This window comes from Erpetoichthys calabaricus, chromosome 2, assembly GCF_900747795.2.
Source record: "Erpetoichthys calabaricus chromosome 2, fErpCal1.3, whole genome shotgun sequence".
Lineage (NCBI taxonomy): Eukaryota > Metazoa > Chordata > Cladistia > Polypteriformes > Polypteridae > Erpetoichthys > Erpetoichthys calabaricus.
Window position 1 is genome coordinate 230,920,008 of NC_041395.2, and position 25,710 is coordinate 230,945,717.

The 25,710-nt window shown below is 36.8% G+C and overlaps 1 protein-coding gene across 1 annotated transcript in view; it reads left to right on the plus strand.

Moving 5' to 3' along the window:
* Positions 1-25,071, plus strand: part of htra1b (HtrA serine peptidase 1b) — a 152,813-nt gene extending 127,742 nt beyond the window's left edge. The window contains exons 6-9 of the mRNA XM_028795231.2: positions 1,022-1,136; positions 1,487-1,544; positions 6,332-6,427; positions 24,388-25,071. Of these exons, the coding sequence (XP_028651064.1) occupies positions 1,022-1,136; positions 1,487-1,544; positions 6,332-6,427; positions 24,388-24,556 (438 nt within the window). The 3' untranslated portion in view covers positions 24,557-25,071. The remainder of the gene's footprint in view (positions 1-1,021; positions 1,137-1,486; positions 1,545-6,331; positions 6,428-24,387) is intronic.
* The last annotated feature ends 639 nt before the right edge of the window (positions 25,072-25,710 follow it).

Below are 25,710 nucleotides of genomic sequence, written 5' to 3' on the forward strand. Positions count from 1 at the left end.
ATTAAATGAAAAAAATTGCATACATATACAGTATATACAATAATAAAAATAATAAAATTGCAAAATAGAGGTTAATGATATATATTAATCTTGGGAATGCAACAAAATTAGCATCTGGTAAGTGCCACACAATCCACCGAGGCTCACATGATCATTCTTGTCTTGGTTATGTCGAGTGTAATGTTCAGTCGTCCACTGAGAGTGAGTGTAGCTCATATAAATAGGGGTTCCAAAATCTTCTAAGTCTCTAAAAGTCTTAATCCGGCCCTGAATATAATACTCTAAACAAAATACAACAAAAATTCAATAGTTAGCTGACTAGTTCATCACGTTTTTACAGTATTTTTTTCATTTTATGCAGTTAGGTGCGTTGTGAGGTCAGTGAGCTACAAAAGAATGTAATATCAATACAGTAGAATGAAAGTTGGTCCAAAATTAGTAAATCAAACATTCAGTAGGTAGATCCAGGTTTTGTAATAATGTAATATGTATATCATGAAGTATTTATTTGCAACTTTTAAAGACTTACAGACTTTACCACTGAAAAGCCAGCCAGCAAGTTTGATCAGATTGCCATCAACTGCAATGCTTTGTAAAGTCCATTGAAACAGGGCCTACTGTAAAAGGAAGCAATATGAATAATCTACTGGTGAATTAAATGAGGATGAAGGGTTTCTAACAAAACAGATTTCGCTTTTGATATAGTGACCTATCTTTCCTATATTTGGTATAGGGATCTATTTTGTATGTGTTGTGGTGTCTGTAATTTGTTAATCACCCAAAGTCATTTCAGAATTTTCACATGAATTTATACAGCATGACTTCATGTTAAACTCTTCTTGACCTGAGTGTACTGTGTTCTTACTGAAATCTGTCTATTGGTGTGAGCTACATTGTTGTGAAAGATTACGTAAAGTTCTTTTTTGGAAGGTACTAATACAATTTGGTAAATGAAATAACAATCAAATAAGATATATTACTAAGTCTTATTAGAATTAAATAAATTGATTTAAATCAATAGGATGGGGAAGTGATTGGAATCAACACTTTGAAGGTGACAGCTGGGATTTCCTTTGCCATTCCATCTGATAAAATTAGGCAGTTTCTTGCAGAATCGCATGACCGACAAGCAAAAGGTAAAAATAGATTTTTTTATCCTTCCAAAAGTGTAGACTTTGAATTTTTGTGTTGTGAGAAAATGATGATGCTTTGTTAAAATCACTTCCACACTGTGCCAACTAAATAAATGGAAAATGATGGAATTAAAATAATAATCGCTGGGTCTCTTTGAGTGGTATTAGTAAGGTCTTGGGAACATTCTTCTAAAAACTCTTTTATGATTTAAGCAATTTTTGCTGCATGATTTAATGGTACCCTCAAATAGTATTTGTTTTCATATGGTGCACATAGAGATGGTTGCAAATATTTAAAAAATCTTTCATAATTAGTTTATTTTGCTTTTCATATTTTTATTTCTTTTCTCTAGGGAAGGTGGTTACTAAGAAGAAGTATATTGGTGTAAGAATGATGTCATTGACTCCCATGTAAGTAAGCGTGCTTCTAGTAAACTGAAATATGAATGTTTTGGATTAAATTTAATCTGACATGTGTTATGTTGGTGCAATATATTGATATAGCAGAGAATAAGAGCAACGTCCAGCATGAATGAGTTGTTATTGTTGACAACCTGTCATCTGTCATCAGTTTAGTTGAGCAAAGTCTCACTGGTGAAAGAAAGAAAGAAAGAAAGAAAGAAAGAAAGAAAGAAAGAAAGAAAGAAAGAAAGAAAGAAAGAAAGAAAGAAAGAAAGAAAGAAATTGAAATTGGAAGTGTGAGGAAGAATTAATTAATTATAGTTCTGGGAAAAAAGGTGACTTTGGAAATCAAGATGAAAGACTTCTATTCAGGAAGGCCTAGTGAGGCTTTGTTTTATCATTTTTTTATTTTTAATTTCACATATTGGCAAAACAAATTTAGGCCTGATTCATATGGCTGCCCTTCCTGGAGAGTATGACTCAAACCCCTAAACATATTAAACATCACTCTCCTGTATCAAAATACTTGCTGAAGTAGCTAAGGCAGCAAATTGATGCATGGATATCAAAACCACTTTTCTATTACTCAGCACACATTTGCAATCAAAGGCCTGTAATAAAAATAAAATATATATATAAACAGTACCAACATTTCTAAATGATAGCATATGTTTTGTGGTTTCTGGATTTCAAATAATTGGCTGGGATTTTTGCTAGTCAGTAAGGGTTTTGATGAGTCAGCCCCTGTTCATCTTGGAGACTTACGGTGGCAAATCTAATTAGGATCATAATCTGGCCTTGACTGTGGCTGATACCTGGAGAAAAAGGTTCTTACTTACAATACATGTTATCTTGGTCAGCAAGCATATGGAAGAATTATTTGCAGCTGTCAAAAGCTCATTCTGTCCAAGCAAATCACTAATCATATCCACAATGAGGCTACATCTTTAACCTGTCAGTGTCTCATTTCTTGGCTCAAATTGTAATAAATTTGTCATTTAAATATCAGGAGTCAAGATCCTTTGTGATGAGCCAAGAGCACAGCTGTAATTGGTGAGGCATGACTTGTACTGTTCAGTTTTTGCATTGTTTCTAATATTGCAAGAAGGTCATTTTTACAGAAATCTGAAAACAAAATGTAGATTGATGACTTTTAATGTTCATAAATGGTACTGTGCACTTCTTCCTGCAGTTTCATGCTCAAGTTCACCCATGCTACACCTGATGGAGAAACAGTTCACCCATTTAGCCAACTGTAGCATACTGTATTAGGTGTTTTCATTTACTGACGGATCTGAGTGTCATTACCAGAGGCAAAGAGTCTTTTGAGTTGTCTATTACCAGCCTGAAAGAAACAAAGTCAGACTGCTGGCCTTTATTATCATTATACTTGTAATGGGTAATCCAAAGTGTTCTTCACATCTGTATGATGACGTGTGTGTGTATTTTCATAAAATGAATGAATTAGCTTAATTAATTTTTTCACTAATCATTTATTTAAAGCCAATATTAGGTCGAGTGAGTTTTAGTATCCTAACATAATATTTAAAAAATTTTGAGTCTCTGAGTTGATCATTATCTTTGCCATCTTTGGTGATCTGACAGTTTCATAAAACAAAATCACCTTACATACAGTTTTCAGCTCTTCTTTGTTATCAGAACTCTTCTTTTTGGGGAGGAAGTTCACGCTTTTTTACATATTGGTATACATACAGTATTTTAATGCTTATCAGTCCCTGTGTCAATACTCCCAGTCATTTTAGGTTTGCAATAATTACATTTTTTATCTTAAATGTTTATTTTTAAAATTGACTTAAACTGGAGTTTAAAACCATCTCATAGATTTGTTGTACTATTGGCAATAAGTTACATGCCAGTATTTCATTTTTAATTAACCTATTATAAATATCATTTTTCACATTATTTTCTTTCATGATGACATGCAGAGACTCGGCAGCCCCAGTTTTCAAGACTACAAATAAAAAACAGATAGGTAGAGTGGAATCCCAGAAGTCAGTGACTTTTACATACTGTAGCCCAACCGTAACTAAATTCAGACACTGATGTTTTCTTACTACTGTTTTTTTTAGTGTTTGGGAGGTTTATCCCAAGCTAGTAAGCTTGTTTGTCTTCAAGTTTTATTAAACAACAAGGAAAAAAAATGGGATGAGTTGTTTGCTAGTTAGCCAAACTCAAACAATGATATTAATCACTCAAAGAGTGATATTAAATTTTTATATTTAAAAAGCACATATCAGGAATAATAAAAGGAGACTATTCTTTTAGGCACTTATATTTAACTAACTGTGCTATCCATGTAAGATGGATTGAAATCTAAATAATCAATGTACACCTCAGTGTTAATATTTGCAGTGCACCATGCAATGTATATGTCTCTGTTATATGTCATTTGTTAAGGGAGTCGTAAAAGCAATTTTAATTTGATGCACCATCTGTTGGAATGACAGGGACATAACCACCAGATGGACACACAGGCAGACACTAATCCTTTTACTAAGGTGAATATTTAGAATAATGGTAATTTAAGAACAAGACTACTGTGAATTCTTTGGTAATTTACTTTCAGACTAACAGTAGCCAAGGCAAAACATCATCTTTTACTGTTGTTCAAATTAAAATGAGATCAACAGAGTAGAGCTACATAGGTTGGCCACTTCTCAATAATTCATCCTTAACAGAGGTCATATATTGATATTTGTTACTTCAGTATAAAAACAAAGAGAAGAATAACATGAAAGGGTTGGGGATTCACCTCATTTATTGCCAAATGGCAAGTTTATAAACTGGAATTAATTATTTTAAAGTTTCCAGACCATTCTGGTGTCTCCTTCACATCTTCTAGTCCATGAATATAGTCAATACACCCAAAGAGAAGTGGTCATTATTGTTTAGTGATAAAGAAAATGTTGGATGAATGAAATAGAGCTACCAAAAAGCAAAATCTTAAAAATGAGCAGGAGTCAAAACCGCGAGATCAAACATACCTAGCATCTAAATCAAAAATAAAACTGACACTAGCAGTAATTAAGTAAATGTAGTCATGGCCAAAAGGCCATGACCTACTGACAGTAACAAAAGACATTACAGTGGAACCTCGGTTCACGACCATAATTCGTTCCAAAACTCTGGTCGTAAACCGATTTGGTCGTGAACCGAAGCAATTTCCCCCATAGGATTGTATGTAAATACAATTAATCCGTTCCAGACCATACAAACTGTATGTAAATATATATATTTTTTAAGTTTTTAAGGACAAATATAGTTAATTAAGCCATAGAATGCACAGCGTAATAGTAAACTAAATGTAAAAACATTGAATAACACTGAGAAAACCTTGAACAACAGAGAAAACTAACACTGCAATAGTTCGCACTATAGCGCTACCAACCGCTGGCTAAAAACACTTTTTTTAATAAGTTTTAAGCACATGGAAAAAAAACATTTGAATAAATCCGTAATTTAATAAATCACCAAGAAAAGTAACATTGCAACAATGCACACTATGAACCAATCACTGTAAACAGAAGTGAAAACAAAATCAAGCCCAGTGCATTCTTTAACTGCCTTCCTACCTATGCTATGCGTCCAGCCCCCTCTCTATCGCGCTGCCTGTGTGTGTGCGTCTCTCTCTCGCGCTGCCTGTGTGTGTGTGTGTGTGTCGCGCTCTCTCTCTCTCTCTCTCTTGCTCACTGCACAGGAAATGCACAGGGAGAGACTGAACATGTACAAACTGAAAGGGAAACTGGCTTGTTCATATACCGAGTGTGTGGTCGTGAACCGAGGCAAAAGTTTGGCAAACTTTTTGGTCGTAAACCGATTTGTACGTGTACCGAGACGTTCGTGAACCGAGGTTCCACTGTATTATTTTTTAAATAGGACATTTTTCTTTCAGAATTTATTTACTAAAGAGTTACAATGCCATTCTATACACGTAACAGTTAACTTGATCAAAGATTTTGAACAACGGCAGTTGAATGTGCTTAAACTAATCAATCAGGTGTTACAAAAAGCAATTCCTTATCAAAACCGTTTTTCTTTTTTTTACTATGGTCGTGTTTTAACTCATATTAAAATGATTTTACATGTAAACATGACTGGAATTTATAAATTATGTTGGGCATTAATCACCCAAATTACTATAATAAGATATTTGAACAGGTATCTGTTCTTCTCTTCTTGATATCATCTGGTTACTGAACAGAGTAACAGCAGGAATGCGGACAGCCATTTGAAGACGCTCTTGTTTGGTCAAGTTCTGTCTGATATTAGCTGTGAGATTTTGTAACCTAAGAACTGTAACTAAGCTTGTGATTATCAATTTTATAGCCTTGTCCTGTAACACTTGTTCCCAAACAGTCCCCAGACAGATGTTTACTTGATGATGTTGACCTATTTTGTAAGTCACTTTAGATAAATATGTTGGCTAAGTATATAAATGTAAATGCAGACATTGCAGCACTGTATACAGAAAAACCACTTGGGAATTTGCTAGAATGAGGTTAAACACCCCCTAGAGCAAAACATTGTATTTCTATGGTATTCTCTGCTCACTCTCATCACAAAACATATCCTGGAAGAGCAGACAGGCTGAAAAAAATCTTTGTGAGCATCATTTTAATAAACGAATGGCTTCCAAAATGTAGTACTTTCAAAATTTCATAGAAGTTTGACTGTTGTAACTTTTTTTGTGTGAACTGATGAATCATATTCCTTCCTATATAATGAAATGTGAGACATTATAAATGAAATCGCACTGACTAACGTTTGTTTGACAGACTTGCCAAGGAGCTGAAGGAACGTCAAAAAGACTTTCCAGATGTCACCTCAGGAGCATACGTGATTGAAGTCATTGCAAAAACACCAGCTGCAGCGTAAGTAGAAAAACAAGGCCCCTTCTACAGTTCACAAGCCTGGGCTTTGTTTGCCTAGAGTCTGTTAGTGAGCTGCTCGATGTTTACAAACCATGTCACGAAGGAAAGAAATGGAAGCCTCTTTTTAAGCAGAATTGTGGACCACAAAGGCAATTGTAGGGGATGCTTTATGGAGCAAAGAAGTGGTTCTCTTTAAGTTTTTTTTTTTTTTTTTTGGCAGGGAAAGGACTGTTCAAAAAGACACAGAGCTTCTGTGAGAAAAATTAAAACATTTCTGCCCCCAGGCCTTTGTCTTGCCCAGCCACGGAAATGAAAGGATAAGCAATTGAAAGAGCTGTTTATGTAATATTCAGATTTTTCCCTTAGCAGCAAGTTTTTTTTTTGGGTCCCCAGTTCACAGATGCATGGGATACAAAAACAGAATTATTTATCTGCTGGTTATCTGAACTGAGAAAATGAATCCCCCAATACTACAAGCTGCTCAATAAATGCTATGAAGTTTAATATCAAAAAAGTAAATTCTGTCTGTCAAAGAAGCCTACTCTGTAGCCACATTTATTCCATATAAGGATTTAATTTAGGTTAAATTTAGAATAAGGTGGCTAAATGATGCACTGGGTGGTAGTCGTGTCATTAGAGCTCCATGGACCTCGCCTTAGCTCCCAACTTGTCATTAACTATGTGGTGTTTGCACTTTCCTCTTGTGTCTTGGCGAGTCTATGGTCTGTGGCCTAAGTGTGCTTTGACGTGAACTGCCATCATGTGCGGACGTTATGAATGTCCTTTGCATATGGTTGCTGGATCAACTGGACAAATAAAGGCACAAACTGATTTTAATTACAGTACAGTATTTCCATATCAGGATTGGATTGATAAAGCCAATATCTCGACAGTAGCCACAATTGCAAGCCAATGTGTCCAATTTGTAATATGACAAGAACCTGAAGTCTTGTTTTCTTTTTAATGCTGGGGTACCCATTTTGTTTCTGTTATTGCAGTGCTATTACATTTAAATATCATTTGGTATACGTCAACGCAAATTAACATTAAGAGATATCTCAAAATGTATTTTAAGGGTATCTGGAACTGCAATTAAGATATCTTAAAATATCTGAAAATGCGTCTATTTCAAATGATCTTAAACACATTCTGAGATATCACAAATAGATTTCAAAATGTCTTAAAGTTATACTCTGTTTATTTTAAAATATCAGAAATTTGATTCATGGTACAGGATCACAAAAATGACTTCCTGTAAAATTGCCTGTTTTCAATTGAACTTTCTGTCTGGATGTTATTTTTAAGATATCTGAAAATGTCAAGAAGACATCTTAAAATGTATTTCAGGTATATCCATGTTGACTCATGTTTCAGATATCTAAAATACATTTTTAGATATCTCAACTTCATTTCATGCTATCTTGAAATGTGCCTGTGGTCCATCTCAGATTTCTAGAAATGTGCAGTATTTCAAGATATCTCAAATACATCTTAAGATATCTTTAAAAAGGCAGTCAATTATTTAAAGATATTTGAGTAGCAATTTTATATATCTACAATACAATTTAAGATATCTCAAATACATTTCAAGGTGTCTTAGAATTGGCAGGAAGACCCATTGAAAAAATAAGAAATTTCACAGTAAGTGATTTCGAGATATCTTGAAATACGTTTCACATATCTTAAAATGCATGCAAGGCCAATTTAAAATATCTCAAACTGTATTTGAGATATATTGAAATGCACTGTGTTTGAGATATATTGAATTTGGCACACATTTATTTTGAAATATCTGAAAACGTATTTTAGATAACTTGATATGCATTTAATTTATTTATTTGGCCAATGTCTTTATCCAAAGCAAACTTACAACATTTCAGATACAATTGGCCACATTTCTTTTCATTCTCCAACTGGAGCACAGGCAGGTGAAGTAAGTTGCCCATCGTCACACAGTGTCAGTGGTGGGATTTGAACCCACAACCTCAGGGTTTGAAGTCCAAAGCCTTAACCACTGCACTACATCTCGAAATGTTTTGCAGTTATCTTCAAATATAAACATATTCTGGTGATATCGCAAAATGACTTTAAGATATTTTAAAAACTAAATCGCATAGGCGGAGTGGTGGCTCTGAGGCTAGGGATCTGCACTGGCAATCGGAAGGTTGCCGGTTCGAATCCCGTAAATGCCAAAAAAGGGACTCTGCTCTGTTGGGCCCTTAAGCAAGGCCCTTAACCTGCAATTGCTAAGCGCTTTGAGTAGTGAGAAAAGCGCTATATAAATGCAAAAAAATTATTATTAAAATTATTTTAAGATATCTGAAATTCATTTTAAGTTGTCTCTAAGTGTTAATTCTGCCTGCCATATGCAATGTCAATTTGAGACACTTGAAAATGTATCTTGAAATTTATTGCATATATCTTAAAATATGTGACCCCAAACCACAGACACAGAAATACAGCACACAAGATATGACAAAAATAAAGGATTTTTTATTCTCACAAGCACCTCTTTACAATCCTCCAGTAATCAGCCACAGAAACAATACAAATAATTTGAGCAATTCTTCCTCTTCTCTACCTCCTGCTGAATTCTGCCCTCTGCCTACTGACTTTGACTCGTCCATGTGTGGCTCCTTTTTAAGCTGGACCCAGGAATGCTTTTGGTGCCATGCAGTATCTTCCTGAAAGGTCCTCCCGTGACAGCCCCCACTGTCGGTACCTACGGACCCCTGCAGGGCTGCATTTCTGGACGCCGTCTCCCAAGCACCCTGCAGTTGTCTCAGCTGGATTTCTGTATGAGGACCAGTGCCTCCTGGCACATGGAGGATGGAACAGCTCCATAGTCTCAGCTTCTGTTGGTCCATTTATTAAATTATACCGGCCGGGTACAAAAGTACTTTCCTGTCCCACCGGCTGCTTTGTTTATGTCGTTGTACTTGCATCCTGTCCAGGTAATGAATTATCCCCTGTACCAGCCGGGATGCCCGCTCCCCTACTATAAATGTAAATGAACATCTTTTGAGATATCTGGAAATGTGTTTTGAAAAGTAAATTGAATGTAAGGATATTAGACACTCATTTTGAAATATTTATAAATATTAATTTGACTGCAATGTTATTTGTATAGACGTTCGCCAGTTTTAGTGTAACCCTAAGAAGACACACTCACGCCATGTTATACTGCTATCCCTGTTTCAAATGCATTGATGCTGCTTTTTTGTATCAGTGTGCTTACCTCTTAGGATGATTTTTTTTTTTTTCTCACTGTTAAACCTATGACTTATGTACAGTATTTTATTTGAAGATACTAATACGTGGATGTGCCACAATCTGTGCCTGCTAGTGAAATGTTACAAAAAACTGTCTTGTTAAGCTGAGAAGCTTTTAAATTCTTCATTACAATGTTTTAACACAGAGCTTCCTCTGCTTAAAAATGTTTTTCAGCGAAAATGGCAACTTGTTGCATCATCAGATATCCGTACCAAAGTAATTCCAGTTTTAGCAGTGTGACCAAAGTATGGTTGGCTTTTTATATTTAAGCTGACTGTCTTCACTTCATGAAGAAAATAAACACCAGGGATAAATATATAGCTGCATTTCCAAACCATGTGGATATACTGTATATGACAGAGGCACCCTTGAAACTAGATGGAGAGCAAAAATATACACGGTGCATATAAATTAGTCAGTTCTTGTAATGAGGTAAATTATCTAAAAAGTAAGGCTTTATTTACTGTTGCGAAAACACAAATCTAATTTTAGACAGAGAACCTGTTGCCTTACACAATTTGCAAACAGTACACCGGCTGCATAGACAATGCCAATGCTTATGTGGCATTATTGGTCCCTCAGTCTTTACATCTTTGTGGACATCAGTCTGCTGTTAAGAGAGCCTTTCCTGGCCTCTTTGAAAGAGAGTGGGTGACACAAATTTCAAAGCCACCTTGCTACCAAGTAATAGGCTTCGTTGCCTCAGATGACTCCTTATGTCAATCTGTGGAAAAAGTGTTTCATTCTCCTCTGTGCATTGAGTTTCATCTTCTGGAAGCCCAGTTTCCTTAAAACTAAAACAAGTTGTTCCATTCTCTTATTTTTTTTAATGCTGAAGATGCACAGACTTGAAATTTACTTACAGGCAGGGGTCTCAGTGCTTGCTAAATACGTTGAAGTAAGGGTAAACATATGTAACAAACACACTGCTTTATAACCCTGTGTGGTTTGTATTCTCCTACTGAAGGATAAAATGGGTTAAAGTGTTGGTGTTAAATCAGGAACTTGGAACATGTACAGTAAATGACATGCAATGACATCACTTGATGGAGATTTTTAATTTATGTGTCCAACCAGATTCTTGTTTTCAGTTATTAAAATGCCTTATTTCAAAAGGTGGAGTGGTGGCTCTGAGGCTAGGGATCTGCACTGGCAATCGGAAGGTTGCCGGTTTGAGTCCGTAAATGCCAATAGGGACTCTGCTCTGTTGGGTCCTTGAGCAAGGAAGACCCTTAACCTGCAATTGCTGAGTACTTTGAGTAGTGAGAAAAGTGCTATATAAATGCAAAGAATTAAGTGAGTCAGACAACAATTACTGGCAACATGGGTGAAAGACATATGGAAATTAAATTAGCAGTAGTTCTTGATTTTCATCAAGCATATTGTGGAGCCGAACACCTCACTGGATTAATGCTTGGTTGAAAAAAACATTTCTTCAGTCTTGCACATGAATTCATGTGCCTGCATAGACTGGATACTGAGGCTTTAAACCTTCCAAAGTCACAAAGTGCAAAATGATAAAGTGCTGCCAGGGCCGTCTTAATGCATGAGCATGCTGGGCAGTTGCCCAGGGGCCCCACGAGCATTGGGACCCCATCCTAATCTATGTATGTTGTGACTTGCTGAGTGGTTATGTAGGTAGGGGCCCCAGTGCACTGCTTTTCCCAGGTGGCCTACCATGCTGTTAAGACAGCTCCGAGTGCCGCTGCTCCCTCTAGTGGTTGACTGCACCATTGTTCTGATATCAGAATTTCAAGCTTTCTCTGTACTAAGAAAATCAACAATTTTACTGGCCTTTCTATTATGTTGCCTCAAGAATATCCACTTTGATATCATGAATTACTGTTTGGGTTGGTCAGTCTTTGATATACATTTGAAAGATCAAACTCATAAAAATACCGTAGCTTAGCTTCATGTAGTGTACAGTAATCCCTCCTCCATCGCGGGGGTTGCGTTCCAGAGCCACCCGCGAAATAAGAAAATCCGCGAAGTAGAAACCATATGTTTATATGGTTATTTTTATATTGTCATGCTTGGGTCACAGATTTGCGCAGAAACACAGGAGGTTGTAGAGAGACAGGAACGTTATTCAAACACTGCAAACAAACATTTGTCTCTTTTTCAAAAGTTTAAACTGTGCTCCATGACAAGACAGAGATGACAGTTCAGTCTCACAATTAAAAGAATGCAAACATATCTTCCTCTTCAAAGGAGCAAACAAATCAATAGGGCTGTTTGGCTTTTAAGTATGCGAAGCACCGCGGCACAAAGCTGTTGAAGGTGGCAGCTCACACCCCCTCCGTCAGGAGCAGAGAGAGAGAGAGAGAGAGAGAGAGAGACAGATAAAAAAAATCAATACGTGCCCTTCGAGCTTTTAAGTATGCGAAGCACCGTGCAGCATGTCGCTTCACGAAGCAGCTGCACAGAAGGTAGCCAGCGTGAAGATAATCTTTCAGCATTTTTAGACTAGCGTCTGTATCGTCTAGGTGTGCGAACAGCCCCCCTGCTCACACCCCCTACGTCAGGATCAGAGAAAGTCAGCGCAAGAGAGACACAGAGAAAAGTAAGTTGGGTAGCTTCTCAGCCATCTGCCAATAGCGTCCCTTGTATGAAATCAACTGGGCAAACCAATTGAGGAAGCATGTACCAGAAATTAACAGACCCAGAAATCCACGAACCAGCAAAAAATCCGCGATATATATTTAAATATGCTTACATATAAAATCCGCGATAGAGTGAAGCCGCGAAAGGCGAAGCGCGATATAGCGAGGGATCACTGTATATTTTTAGACCAACTGTGATGTACTCTGGATGGGATAGCAATTGATTTTTGTACATTAAAAACTAAGAGAACATCTGATGAGAAGAGGTCTTTCTGCCTACCCCTGTTTGTCATTTCCTTTCACCTAATGCATCTGAGACATGTCAAATCAAAATCCTGACAGTCAACAGTGCTACTATCCACCAAACTAATGTAATGTAACTTGGTCTGCATACTTATAGTTTTGTGTGTGAGGACGTTTTTCTTGTTTTTGTATGTACTGGGTGCAGTGGAAAAAACTAACGAACAATCTTTGTTACTCTGATTACATTTACAACAGCACAGCACATTCTACTTCATATACTGTAATGAAATTTTAAAAATTGACCCCAATTCTGAATGTTGTTAGAATATAATAAAAGTTACAAACAAGAGGGGGCCATTTAGTTCATCAACCTGATTTGGTTATGTTATAGCAAAATTTCCCCAATATCCCATTCACACAGGTTTCTATTTCATCGATTTTAAGGATAAGGACTGTTACATATTTAATAGGGCTTGCTTTCCATATGCAGAGCAAGGGTAGTTACAATAAATTTTTTTTAAATTTTCATTAAATATTAAACATACATACATACATACATACAAAGAGGTTTGGTCAAATTAAATGGAGAGAATTGAGGTAATTTCAGGCTATCTGGAATTGAAGTCAGAAACTATTCAAACTGTCCTGCCAAGTAACGTAGTTGAAGTGGATACCTTAACCATTTATTAAATTGTATCTGGATGATAGAAAAAACTTATCTGTCAGCTGCCCAAATTAACTTGTTGGACTGAATGTTCTTCTTTTGTTTGTAAAACTGCTTATTTTGTTATACATGTTTCTAAAAAGCTGTAGTCCTAGTGCTAATGCCAGTGGAACCCTACTTTTGACATCACCCAATTTAAAGAACAATCACAGTACCATTAACCAGTTACTTTCTGAACTCTGAATCTCCAGTTGGAGGATTATAGTTGATCTTTTAGGGATTACCATTACTGTTTTTCTTTTTTTTAACTGGAGTTTTCAGTAAGCTGACTACTACTATTTTGCTTACCATTCTTTGTGGAAGAGGATTATTCTGGTTATTAGACTTACATCAAAGTAACTGATCTTACTTGTTTTAAGAAAGAATATAATAATAATAATACATACTGTATATTTATGCTAAATACATAAGTTAAAGAAATGCTGTGTAATAATTGCTTATATTTAAAAACAAAAGAGTAAATGCAAGACAGACAAAACAAGACTAGACAAACTTCTTAACTTTACAAGTGTCTGCATGTGCCTTTCTTATTCTAATAAACATCCCAAGGCTAGTGAAAGACTAAACATTATGCTTTGAGGAAGAATATCTTTTTTCTTCTTAAGCATTTTGAATTCAGAAGATTAAAGTTTGCCTGCCACAATTAGTACTGACCTTGTTAGAAAATAACATGAAAAACAATTTTTGGCAGACCTTTAACTAGAAATTATTAATTATCTTTGGATTTGATAAAGCAATATAGCATTAACAGGCTTTCAATAAGACATCTAATGTTTTTTGGACTGCATTGTGTTTCAATGTACATTTTGCTGCTGAACTGTTTGCAGTCCTCCAGAGCAAAAGCAATGCATCCATTTTATTGGTTTTAATACCATGAGTCATATCGCAAATGTGATTGTTTTTTGTTGTTTGTGATGCAGATGACCTGTGCACACATCATGCGTGCCGTTTTAGAGGACAGATGTGTTCACATTACAGTTAGATACAGGTCACTTGTACAGTGGTCATGACCGTAATTCGTTCCAAAACTCTGCTCGTAATTTCCCCCATAGGATTGTATGTACTGTAAATACAATTAATCCATTCCGGACTGTACGAGCTATATGTAAATATATATATATGCTCGCTTGCGCTCTCTCGCTCGCTCGCGCTCTCGCACTCTGCCTCGCTCACTCACTGCACAGGGAGAGACTGAACACGTGCGGAAATCATCTGCGCGTACGAACCGGAAGGGAAACCGGCTTGTTCATCACCCGAGTGTGTGGTCATACACAGATGCAGAAGTCTGGCAAACTTTTTGGTCGAACCCGATTTGTACATGGTCCGAGACGTTTGTGACCCTAGGTTCCACTGTGCTTATGAATGTGAACTGTTAAAATAGGCAACTACAATCTGAGCAAAAAATACAAAATAAGCAATGAGGTTTATAATGTGAACCTAGCGTAATTTCCTTTTTGGAAGTCTCTTCATGCATTAATTCCATATGTATCCACCTTCCATTTAGTATTTAAATAAAGATCTCTGTTAAAAAGAAAAAGCTGCACAACAGTTTTTTTGAAAAGTCTTGCTTCCTGCAAAATTTTTGCTGATTGTGACATGTAACTACTGGGTATGCACAGATATAGTTTTGGTTTTACTACATCACGTTGGAACTCGGAGAAATGGACATTTATATGTTTACTGACAATAACGTATTTAGTCACGTTTATGTTTCACATAAGCCATTAAATTCAACAGCATTAAAAGTGTTTTGCTCCTGATTTTCTTTTGTATTCAATGTCTGGTGCATCATGTTGCAGTGTCCAATAGTCGTCAGTAAGCATTGATGGATTCCAGGTGCCCTGGTATCATTTCTCCATCGTAGCAATGTCCTGGTGAAACCTTTCACCATGTTCGTCACTGACAGCACCGAGATTTTTTTTTTTTTTTTATATTTTTATTTTATTAATTTTCATTGTAATCATTCCATACAAACAGATCAATTTATAACCCAACAAAATTGAAGACAAATCAAACCCCACCCCTGAGAAGGAGAGCTTAGCTAAAGGAAAATTGCTTAAGGCTTTTTAATAAGGCAACATTAAACAAAAGAAAGGGAGAAGTAAATATATATGTAAATAAGAGATGGAGAAGGGAGTTAAATGCGGTAATAGTTATTTCTCTTATTCTAAAATAATATTGATTAAATCCTGCCAGGTTTTGAAAAAATTTTGTACAGATCCTCTAACTGAGAATTTGATTTTTTCCAATTTCAAATAATATAAAACATCGGTTTCCCACTGACTTATAAGAGGAGAATTAGGATTCTTCCAATTTAACAAAATAATTCTGCGTGCCAAAAGTGTAGTGAATGCAATCACCATTTGCTTGTCCTTCTCCAATTCAAGTCCATCTGGAAGAACACCGAACACTGCTGTTAATGGGTTAGGAGGGATTGTGACCCCAAGGCTGTCTGAGAGGCACTTAAAAATTTTTGTCCAAAATGATGTTAGTTTGGTGCAGGCCCAGAACATGTGACCCAGTGAGGCAGGAGCTTGGTTGCAGCGTTCGCAGGTTGGATCCTGCCCAGGAAACATTTTGGACAGTTTTAAGCGAGACAGATGGGCTCGATATATAATTTTTAGTTGAATAATTCTATGCTTTGCGCATATAGAACTCGAGTGAATTCCCTGCTTTGCTACCTTCCACTCCTTTTCTGATATATTGATTAAGAGATCTTCTTCCCAATGTCCTCTTGGATCTTTGAAAGGTAGGGACTCTAATAAGATTTTATATATTGCGGAAATAGTGTTTATTTCCTCGAAATTGAGCAGTATTTTTTCCAGCATTGTGGAGGGTGCAAGGTGGGGGAAATCAGGCAATTTCTGTTTAACAAAATTTCTAATTTGAAGATAGTAAAAGAAATGTGTAGCTGGGAGGTTGAATTTTGAACGTAATTTTTCAAAAGATGTAAATATGTTGTCTATATAAAGATCTCTGAGCATTTTAATCCCAAAACTTTTCCAGGTATTAAAAACTGGATATACTTGCGAAGGTTGAAAGAGGTGGTTCTCTTGCAGAGGTGCCACTGATAAAAGATTTTCCATCTTAAAATGCTTTCTAATTTGGTTCCATATTCTGAGTGAGTAAAGCACAATTGGGTTATTAGTATATTTGCGATAACTTTCATTTATTGGAGAGCAGAGCAGGGAATATAAAGAAGTACTACAGGATTTTACTTCTATTGCGGACCAAGCCTGTGTATGTTCATTTATTTGTGTCCAGGTTTTTATGGCTTGTATGTTTGCTGCCCAGTAATAAAACTGAAAATTAGGTAAAGCCATGCCACCTTCTGCCTGAGGTCTTTGTAGGGTCGCTCTTCGGATTCGTGGGTTTTGTGAGTTCCAAATGAATGAGGTTATTGTTGAATCTAACTGTTTAAAAAACGATTTATTGATATATATTGGAATGTTTTGAAATAAAAAGAGAAGTTTAGGAAGGATATTCATCTTAACAATGTTAATTCTTCCGGCTAGAGTGAGATGAAGGGTTGACCATCTATGCAAGTCTTGCTTAATTTTTTCCATACAGACGCCAAAATTTTGTTGATAAAGAGCTTTATGTTTACTTGTGATATTTACCCCTAGGTATTTAAACTGATCTGCTATGGTAAAAGGTAGGGTGTCTAATCTAATATTATATGCTTGTGAATTCACTGGAAAGAGTATACTTTTATTCAGATTAATTCTAAGACCAGATATCTTTTGAAATTCTGTTAGTGCTGTTAAAACAGCAGGGACAGTGTTTTCTGGGTCTGATATATATATAAGACCATCCTTCTCTGACAATCCCCTTTATCTGATAAGAATTTCGGCAGTGAACCGCCAGTGGTTCAATAATGATTGCAAACAACAGTGGCGACAAGGGACATCCTTGTCTGGTACCACGTTCTAGTTTAAAGTAGTCTGAGCAAATGTTATTAATACAAACTGAAGCTTCTGGATTGGTATACAGAAGTTTGATCCATGCACAAATATTCGGGCCAAACCCAAATTTCTCCAATGCAGTGAAAAGATAATTCCATTCAATCATATCAAATGCTTTTTCTGCGTCTAATGATAGTAATATCTCTGGGGTGTTTGATTTTGCTGGTGAATATATAACATTAAACAAGTGTCGGAGATTTGAAGATAGGTGTCGGCCTTTAATAAATCCAGTTTGATCTTGTAATATTATCGAGGGCAGCACTTTCTCCATCCTTCTAGCTAGGATTTTTGAGAGTATCTTAACATCATTATTCAGGAGTGAAATTGGTCTGTATGATGCACATTGTAACAAGTCCTTATTTTGTTTAGGAAAAACGGTGATTAATGCTTGTCGAAATGTTTGAGGTAGTATTTGGTTGTCTCTAGCTTCTGTAAATGTTGCCAATAAGAGGGGAGCTAGCTGAGTGGAGAATTTCTTATAAAATTCTACGGGGTAACCATCAGGGCCTGATGATTTCCCGCTTTGTAGTGACTTTATAGCATCTAGTAATTCTGTTAGCGTTAGAGGTTTATCCAGTTCCTCAGCACTTGAAGCATCTATTTGTGGTATCTGTGATGTATCCAGAAATGCATTAGATTGTGTGTTGTCTTCTTTGGGCTCAGCAGAATATAAAGGCTTATAATAATCTCTAAATGTGTGCATTATTTTATTATGGTCAATGATTTCTTCTCCATTCTTGTTGGTGATTACTGGTATTGCATTGTGAACTTCTTGTTTGTGAATTTGTTGAGCTAAGAGCTTAATAGCTTTTTCTCCGTGTTCATAGTAATGCTGTCTAGACTTATAAATAAGTTGTTCAGTTTCTTTAGTTGTTAAGATGTTAAGTTCTGTATGCAGGGCCTGCCTTTTCCTGTGGAGAACTTCATTTGGACGCCTGGCTTGTTCTTCATCTATTCTAGTAATTTCCCTTCTTAGCTCTGACACTTTCTTGGTTTCTAATTTATTTCTGTGGGAAAGATATGAAATAATCTGTCCTCTTAAGAAGACCTTTAGAGTTTCCCAGAGTGTTCCTGCAGAAACCTCTGTGGACGTGTTTGTCTCTAGGAAGAAGCTGATTTGTTTGGATATAAATTCTGTGCAGTTCTCGTCTGCCAATAAAAGAGGGTTAAGACGCCATCTGCGAGGTGAGTGTGAGGGGCTTAATGATTTTAGCTCCAAGACTAGAGAGGCATGGTCAGAGATAACAATTGTGTCGTATTTGCATGATTTAATTGTAGGCAGGAAATTATTATCTATAAAAAAATAATCAATTCTTGAGTAGCTATAATGTACTGGTGAGTAGAACGAATATGTTCTTGAGTTTGGGTTAAGAAACCTCCAGGAGTCTGATAAGTTGTGATCATTTAAAAACTGTGTAATTATCTTTGCAGTATTAGATGTTGTCCCCCCTGTCACAGGAGTCCTATCTAAGAGTGGATTTAAAACACAATTAAAGTCCCCAGCCATTATAATTTTATGAGTGTTCACATTGGGAATGGATGCAAATAGATTTTGCATGAATTCCTTATCATCAACATTGGGTGCATAAACATTTATCAAAATCATTTTACTGTTATATAAGTTGCCCATGACCATCACATATCTCCCTTCAGGGTCCGATACTACATCTGATGCTACAAATGGAACTGTTCTATGTATGAGAATTCCCACCCCTCTAGTTTTCTTTATAAAGCTAGAATAGAACATTTGGCCAGTCCAGTCTTTTTGTAGTCTGAACTGATCCTTGGTTAGTAAGTGGGTCTCCTGTAAAAATACTGTTTTAGCGTTTAAGCCTGTTAGGTGAGAGCATACTTTCTTTCTCTTTATTTCGTGATTCAGGCCTTTAACATTCCAGCTCAGAAAGGTAACTGTCCCATCATGGAGACATTGATTCTGAGTTTTTAATGTCATTTTATAGTTTTAATTGGTAATATGGCAGTTTTAATCTTAGTTTCAAGATTCAAGACAGCACCGAGATTTGTGGGGAAGAAGTCCAAGTGTGAGTGGAGGAAATGAATCTTGAGTGACATGTTACACTTCATTGTCTTGTATGCTTTGGGATGTTTGTCTACCAGCTGAATGTAGTTTGGTGCTCTGTAATTGCCCGGAAAAGTCAGTTATTCTTGGGAACAGCTGTCTTAAATAACGAAAACCTTTGCCTTCCTTGTTCAGTGCTTTCACCTAATTCTTCATGAGTCCCAGTTTTATGTGAAGAGGAGGCAAAAATATCTTTGCCGGGTTGACAAGCGATTCATGTGCCACAATTTTCTGTCCTGGAACTAACTTTTTACGGAGTGGCCAGTTCTATCGAGAATAGTGATCACAACCCAAGGCTGAGAACAATCCTTCAATGTCACAACAGAAACAGAGACTGGTCAACTTGTGCAAAAAATTTGGTTATATCATGATGTCGGCCTCGAAACACAGAAATTTTCATACCTGGTGACAGCAAACACCATTCCTGCAGTCTCGAACCCAGCAGCTCGGCTTTTGTTTTTGACAGACCCAAATCTCTGACCAAATCGTTCAATTCGGACTGTGTTATCAGATGTGGATCGCCTGATGAGCACGGTTCAAAATCTGGGTCAATGTCACTGTCAGTACCCTGCATTGCAGTTTCTTCATCTGGTTCATCTAAGGTCCAATCCTCTGGTGGTTTCGGAATTGGAAGACTGTCGTCATGTGGCACGGGTCTCATTGCTGAAGGCAGATTAGGATATTCAATTGACTTCTTGTTTTTTGCAGAGAAACCAGGCACATTAGTCAAACAGAAGTAACAGTTCGTCACATGGTCTTTCTGTTCTCGCCATATCATCGAAACAGCAAACTGCATTGTCTTTCGAGTGCCTCTGAGCCAGGCTCTCAGACTGACAGCACATGTCGCACAGCAACAACTTTGCAGCCGAAATACAGATGATAAGCTTTCTTCACAAGAGCAGTCATCCAATGTCTCTGAGGCGTAAGTGGTCACAGATATAGCAGAATGTATCACGGCTTTTACGACATTGACGAAACATATCACCCGACACCAAAACATCTATAGCATCAAGCTTACTTACTGTTATATTGCTACAGATGCTATACTTTACTATACTGGTACTATACATACACACTGACTATCTATATTAACCAAATGAGCAGGATCGGTGTATGCAAGCCACCGTTATAGCATGCTGAGACAGTGTCAAGCTCGTTCAGACCTGCCCAGGATGTCAGCTTCCATAGAACAGCTTCCAGCTTGGCCTGATTCCATGCCTGGACATGCCCAGGCTGCACAAACCGTTGTTGATAAGTCACTTACGGGAGCGAAAATATAAGAAAAAAGCATGACAAAACTGAAGATGTCTCTGAAACGGTACGTGATGGGTACATTTTGATGTGATATTTGTGATCAGCACCCAAAAATCTATAAGAAACACCCAACAGTTTTCAAGAAGCAAAAACTTTGTTGTATAGCGATCTGACTCTTTTTCTGTCAGGTAAAGACATTTTGTTGAGCCATTATCAATGTTTTGTGGTTGTTCTGGTAGTATGATGCCAACTTTGCCGCTTATAATAATATTGAAGATCACACTCTTAAAAATGCACCAGCTCATTAATTGTGCACATCCTCCATCAGAAGAAGGTGGTTGCTAAGTAATGAGGGTCTAACTGTATAGTGCATAAACACAGTAATTTGCATAAAGCTGCATGTTGGTGCATCTTCATATGGAAAATATGTAGCACATCACATTTAAACAAAACAATTGCACTGCACTCCTCTGTTTGCTGTTATGTGAACAAGAGGAGTAAACAGAATTGATTTGACCAGTGTGCAGCTGGTTACCTGCATTACACAGCATTACACAGTTGTAGAAAAGAAAGCATGTAAACACAAAAGTGTAAATGAGGCTTTAGGGAGCAATGCAAACTTTTCTAAATGTGTTTTCGGTTTCACAATTGTGATATTACCTGCAAAAAGAATTTTAGTGGCAGCTTCACAAAACTGTATGTGATTTCAAACGTATCCATTTTGCTCATCACTACTTCGCCAGCATTTCAATTTGAAAGCCTAGTCATGAAGGGTAATGTACATCTGGTTGTATAATATCTCATAGGCTAGCATATCAAATACTTTCTGAAATATAGATAGATAGATAGATAGATAGATAGATAGATAGATACTTTATTAATCCCAAGGGGAAATTCACATACTCCAGCAGCAGCATACTGATACAAAAAACAATATTAAATTAAAGATTGATAACAATGCAGGAAAAAATAGACAATAACTTTGTATAATGTTAATGTTTAACCCCCGGGTGGAATTGAAGAGTCGCAATATTATACATATAATAATATAAAATTATATAGGCTATCCACTGACACACCAGAAGCCTAATGTCTAAAACTTGCTTACAGTCAGAAATCTGTGCAAACTATTTCTTACACAAAAGCAATTTTTAAAATACAAACTTGATGTGGAAATTGGCTTAAAGTTACATAAGGTTTTGACCACGCATAAATCCTATGCAGACTGTTTTGGTGTTAGATATTTTGTAGTAATTTAGATAGCAGGACATCGAAGTGAACAGACACTCTCATTTCATTGCATACTTCAATGATACAGTCGCATTCTGATGCCTGTCCATCCATCACCAAAGAATCACTGAATCCGTGCTAATGAAGGGTGAAATTAAACTTCAAGTCAAGAGACAAGTTGAGGTCAGTTTCCAATATTCTCTGAAAACAAACTTTTAGTATTTTGCTTTGCTGGGAGAAGTCTTTCCTTTTATATATTTCAAATGAGAAAAGATAAGTCACCCCTTCCTTCTGTAAGCTGTGATTCCTGTATCACGCACCTCCGTGTTTACTCATACTCCATAGACTGGCAATCCTGTGCCCAGCAACAGCCACAACAAACCAGTGACCTCAAGGTACACCACAAGGAAAACATGAAATATAAACAAATGATGAATAAAATTAATTACTAGACAACCCAAGGGCAGAAAAAATAAAAATAACATAACAAATCTCTTAAGAACAAGTGGAATCTGGTAGTTTCTCTTTACATCATTTTAAAATGACAAAAAAGGAAATAATGTACAAGATTTCCCAAAGGTGGATGAATCAACTTTAATTCTGAATTGAACGGGTTAAGGTTGTCATGTAACATTCTTGAAATGTTTCTTTATCTTAGCATAATTATGGCTTGAGTTATGGAGAAAGATTGCAGTGAATTAGTAATTAAATGTCTTAAACTTCAGCACACTTCTTGATTCCCTTTTATATTTTCCATAGCTTAGATTTGATTTTCCTGCCAGTTTATTTGCTCTGTGAATTCTTTGTCTAATCTGATAAGCTAAAAATATGCAGAGTCTATTTTTACTGCTGGCAGCCTTTATCTATTGACTACACAGAGTCTCACAAAAAAGAAAACAAAACCAGCAGTCAATGAGGACAGGAAATATAATTTACAGAATGGCGACTCCTGTAGTCTTTATGCCACCATTCAAATTAAACTGTTTAAACATTCAAGGACTAAAATAACAAAGGTAATCTACATATCAGCAAATTTTTGTACGCTGTATGCGCTGCGATTTGACCTCCATTATGCCAAAGGATGTCTTCAATATGCTGTATTACATGCAAGAGAACAAGTTTTGACACCTCAGACAGTTTTGTCACAGGGTTGGCATTTTTCCCACACAGCTGGTCTGGGCTATTTTTGAACAATTTTTGTGGGAAAAAAGAGCTTAGGTGGGTTTCTCATTTTCCGTAAAGTTTTTGCATTTTATAAGATTTTAAAAAAGCTGCAGAATATAAAGTCACCAAATAGAAATGCCCATATTCTATTGTATGTTGGCTAAACCGCATAAAGAATGTCTGCTTTGGTTGTAAATATCGTAATGTGAGAACGCAGCATTAGCATACACTCCATTTCATGTTAATTGGATGAGATTGGATACATACTGTACAATATACCACACCCTAACATTCTCAAACCTACTCACTTTAATGCAGGCACAAGGTAGAAGACAGTCCTGGACAGAGTGTCAGTCCATCACAGGACCCCCTCACGTACACACCCATATGGGCCAATTTGGAATCACCAGTTATCCAAACCTGTATGTGTTTCGGGGAGTATGGGAGGAAAATCAGAGTACTCATTATTAAAAAATATACAGACAGGGAAGTAGGATTCGAAGCACATCACATTGTGCTACCCTAGATATACCCATCAACCTTAAATACTGCATACAGTTTGAAAGAAATGTATAATATAAAGTTTTTCTGTATGCCATATGTTTTGGGCAGTTTTTGAGGAGCTGTCGTTTAGTGCGTATGTGTGTGTTTGGCAATATAGTAGACCTAAGGCTTTATTTTGTAAGCACTCTTTGTAGAATACCACCTTGGCCTCAGGAACTAGATCACTAAAGTTGATGGCAGTTACATAACTTGTAGTCAGAGGGGATTTCAAAAGTGATGACTACAGTTGCTGATCTCATCGCCTGAGGATATCAGATACACAACTATAAATCGCCGGGCATGACAAATTCCTCCGTGACAACTTTCCAACACAGGTTCACATTACTAAAATATCGCAAGCACACTCCTTTACCTGACTACCAATAACTTGCTGCCTGACAGAGCAAGTGCTGTTTCAATGGTTTACAGGTATGGTGAGCTCAGCCCTTTTTTCATTCTTCTTTATATGCTGTTATGATACGGAAAACACAAGACATTTGACAGACGAGTCCTTCTTCTTTTTGCAATGTTAAACAAGACCCATGTTCCTTATGCTTTGTAGCTGCATTGTATGCATTGTACTTCTGGCTGAGCGCCCATTGGTTCTCAACTCTCACACACACAGATTCTGCCCCTACTGCTTAACACTGGTTGGACTGAGTCTCTGGGTCTGTCAGACTACAACAGCCAACAGTCACAGTGCTGGGTGGTATACCAGTTCATACCGAAACTGTTTTTTATTTTTGTTATGATATGGATTTTTCTTATACCGCAACAGCGGTTTAAATTGCCTAAACAACGTTCGGAACGTGGCGCCGTGGGAAACATACAAATAGATAAGTGAAATTTTTACCTCTCATTGATGATAAATCTTATCGTTTCAGAGGAGGTCTGAAGGAGCATGATGTAATCATCAACATCAATGGCCAGGCAGTCACCTCAGCTAGCGATGTCAGTGACGCCATCAAGAAGGACAGCACTTTGCGAGTAGTCGTACGCCGTGGAAATGAGGATGCTGTGCTCACCATCATTCCTGAGGAGATTGATCCTTGACCGGAGCTCTCAGCTGCTGGTCCAGTTTGCACAATGAGCCCTTGCAGAAAGTGACAGGAAGTGACTGGAGACAAGTGCTACCTTTGGAACTATTGCACACTGATCCTGCTGGCAGTCGGGCGAAATAAATGTTTGATACTAAGAAGAACTTTGTTTAGTCTGCTTTGCTTCCCCAGTAGATTGAACAGGCCCTTACCTTTCAAGTGATTATTTTCTGGTTTATGCTAAGGGGTAGACCTATGCTTGGAAAGACATTAATGCTTTTTGTTTTATATGCCAATGTCTTTCTGTTTTTTTTTCTTTTGTTTTGTTTTTGTGTTTTTTATACTGTAATAGTTGTCACTTTACAAAACACAGATATATGTAAAATGATACCCCACTTCCTTTGAAATATATATCCAATGGGTATTTCAAGATATTTTATTGTTAAACCTTTTTAATATTGCTTTTGGACATTCTGTCTAAGTACAGAGAATAAAAATGATCAAATAAATATGTTTTTCATTTCACATAAATGCATGGTTCTTGTTCTGACTAGCACATATACTCAGTTTCACATTTCATATTCTTGGCATGGAATCTGTATTGGTCACTGCTGCTGAGTTACTTACTGGCAGAATCCTGAGTTTCACTTTGAATTTCATCGTATAAATCCAGTTTATTTATTATATGCTGGCATCCAGTAGCCTAAATGCATTTCCAACAATGTGAATATCATCTTTGTTGTTTAAAGGCTCAAGGAATAGGAAGCAAATTTGCACATCAAGAGTGCATTGTGATAGGATTTGAGCAGACAAACTTACTGAAGTGTGTGAAGCACTGGTACTCTGTCCAGGTTTTTTTTCTTGCTTGTGTCCAGTGCTGCCAGATGGGCTATGTGACCCTGGAGTGTATTAATTTGGTATGATAACGTTATGTTAAACTGTTGTAGTTGGACTGCAACAAGGCCTAAACAAAATGGTTTGCCATGTGTTACCTTCTGATGAAAGTGAAAGGATCAAGTGCAAAAGCAGGCTTGCAAAACCAAAATGATGTCACCCATCCATGTTGATTCTTTTCTAATAGATGAAGAAGAAGAAGAAGTAGTAACAAATGTTGTTATCCTTAGCTCAAAGGTATCTGTAGATTGCAGCCATGAAATTAAACTGTGCATG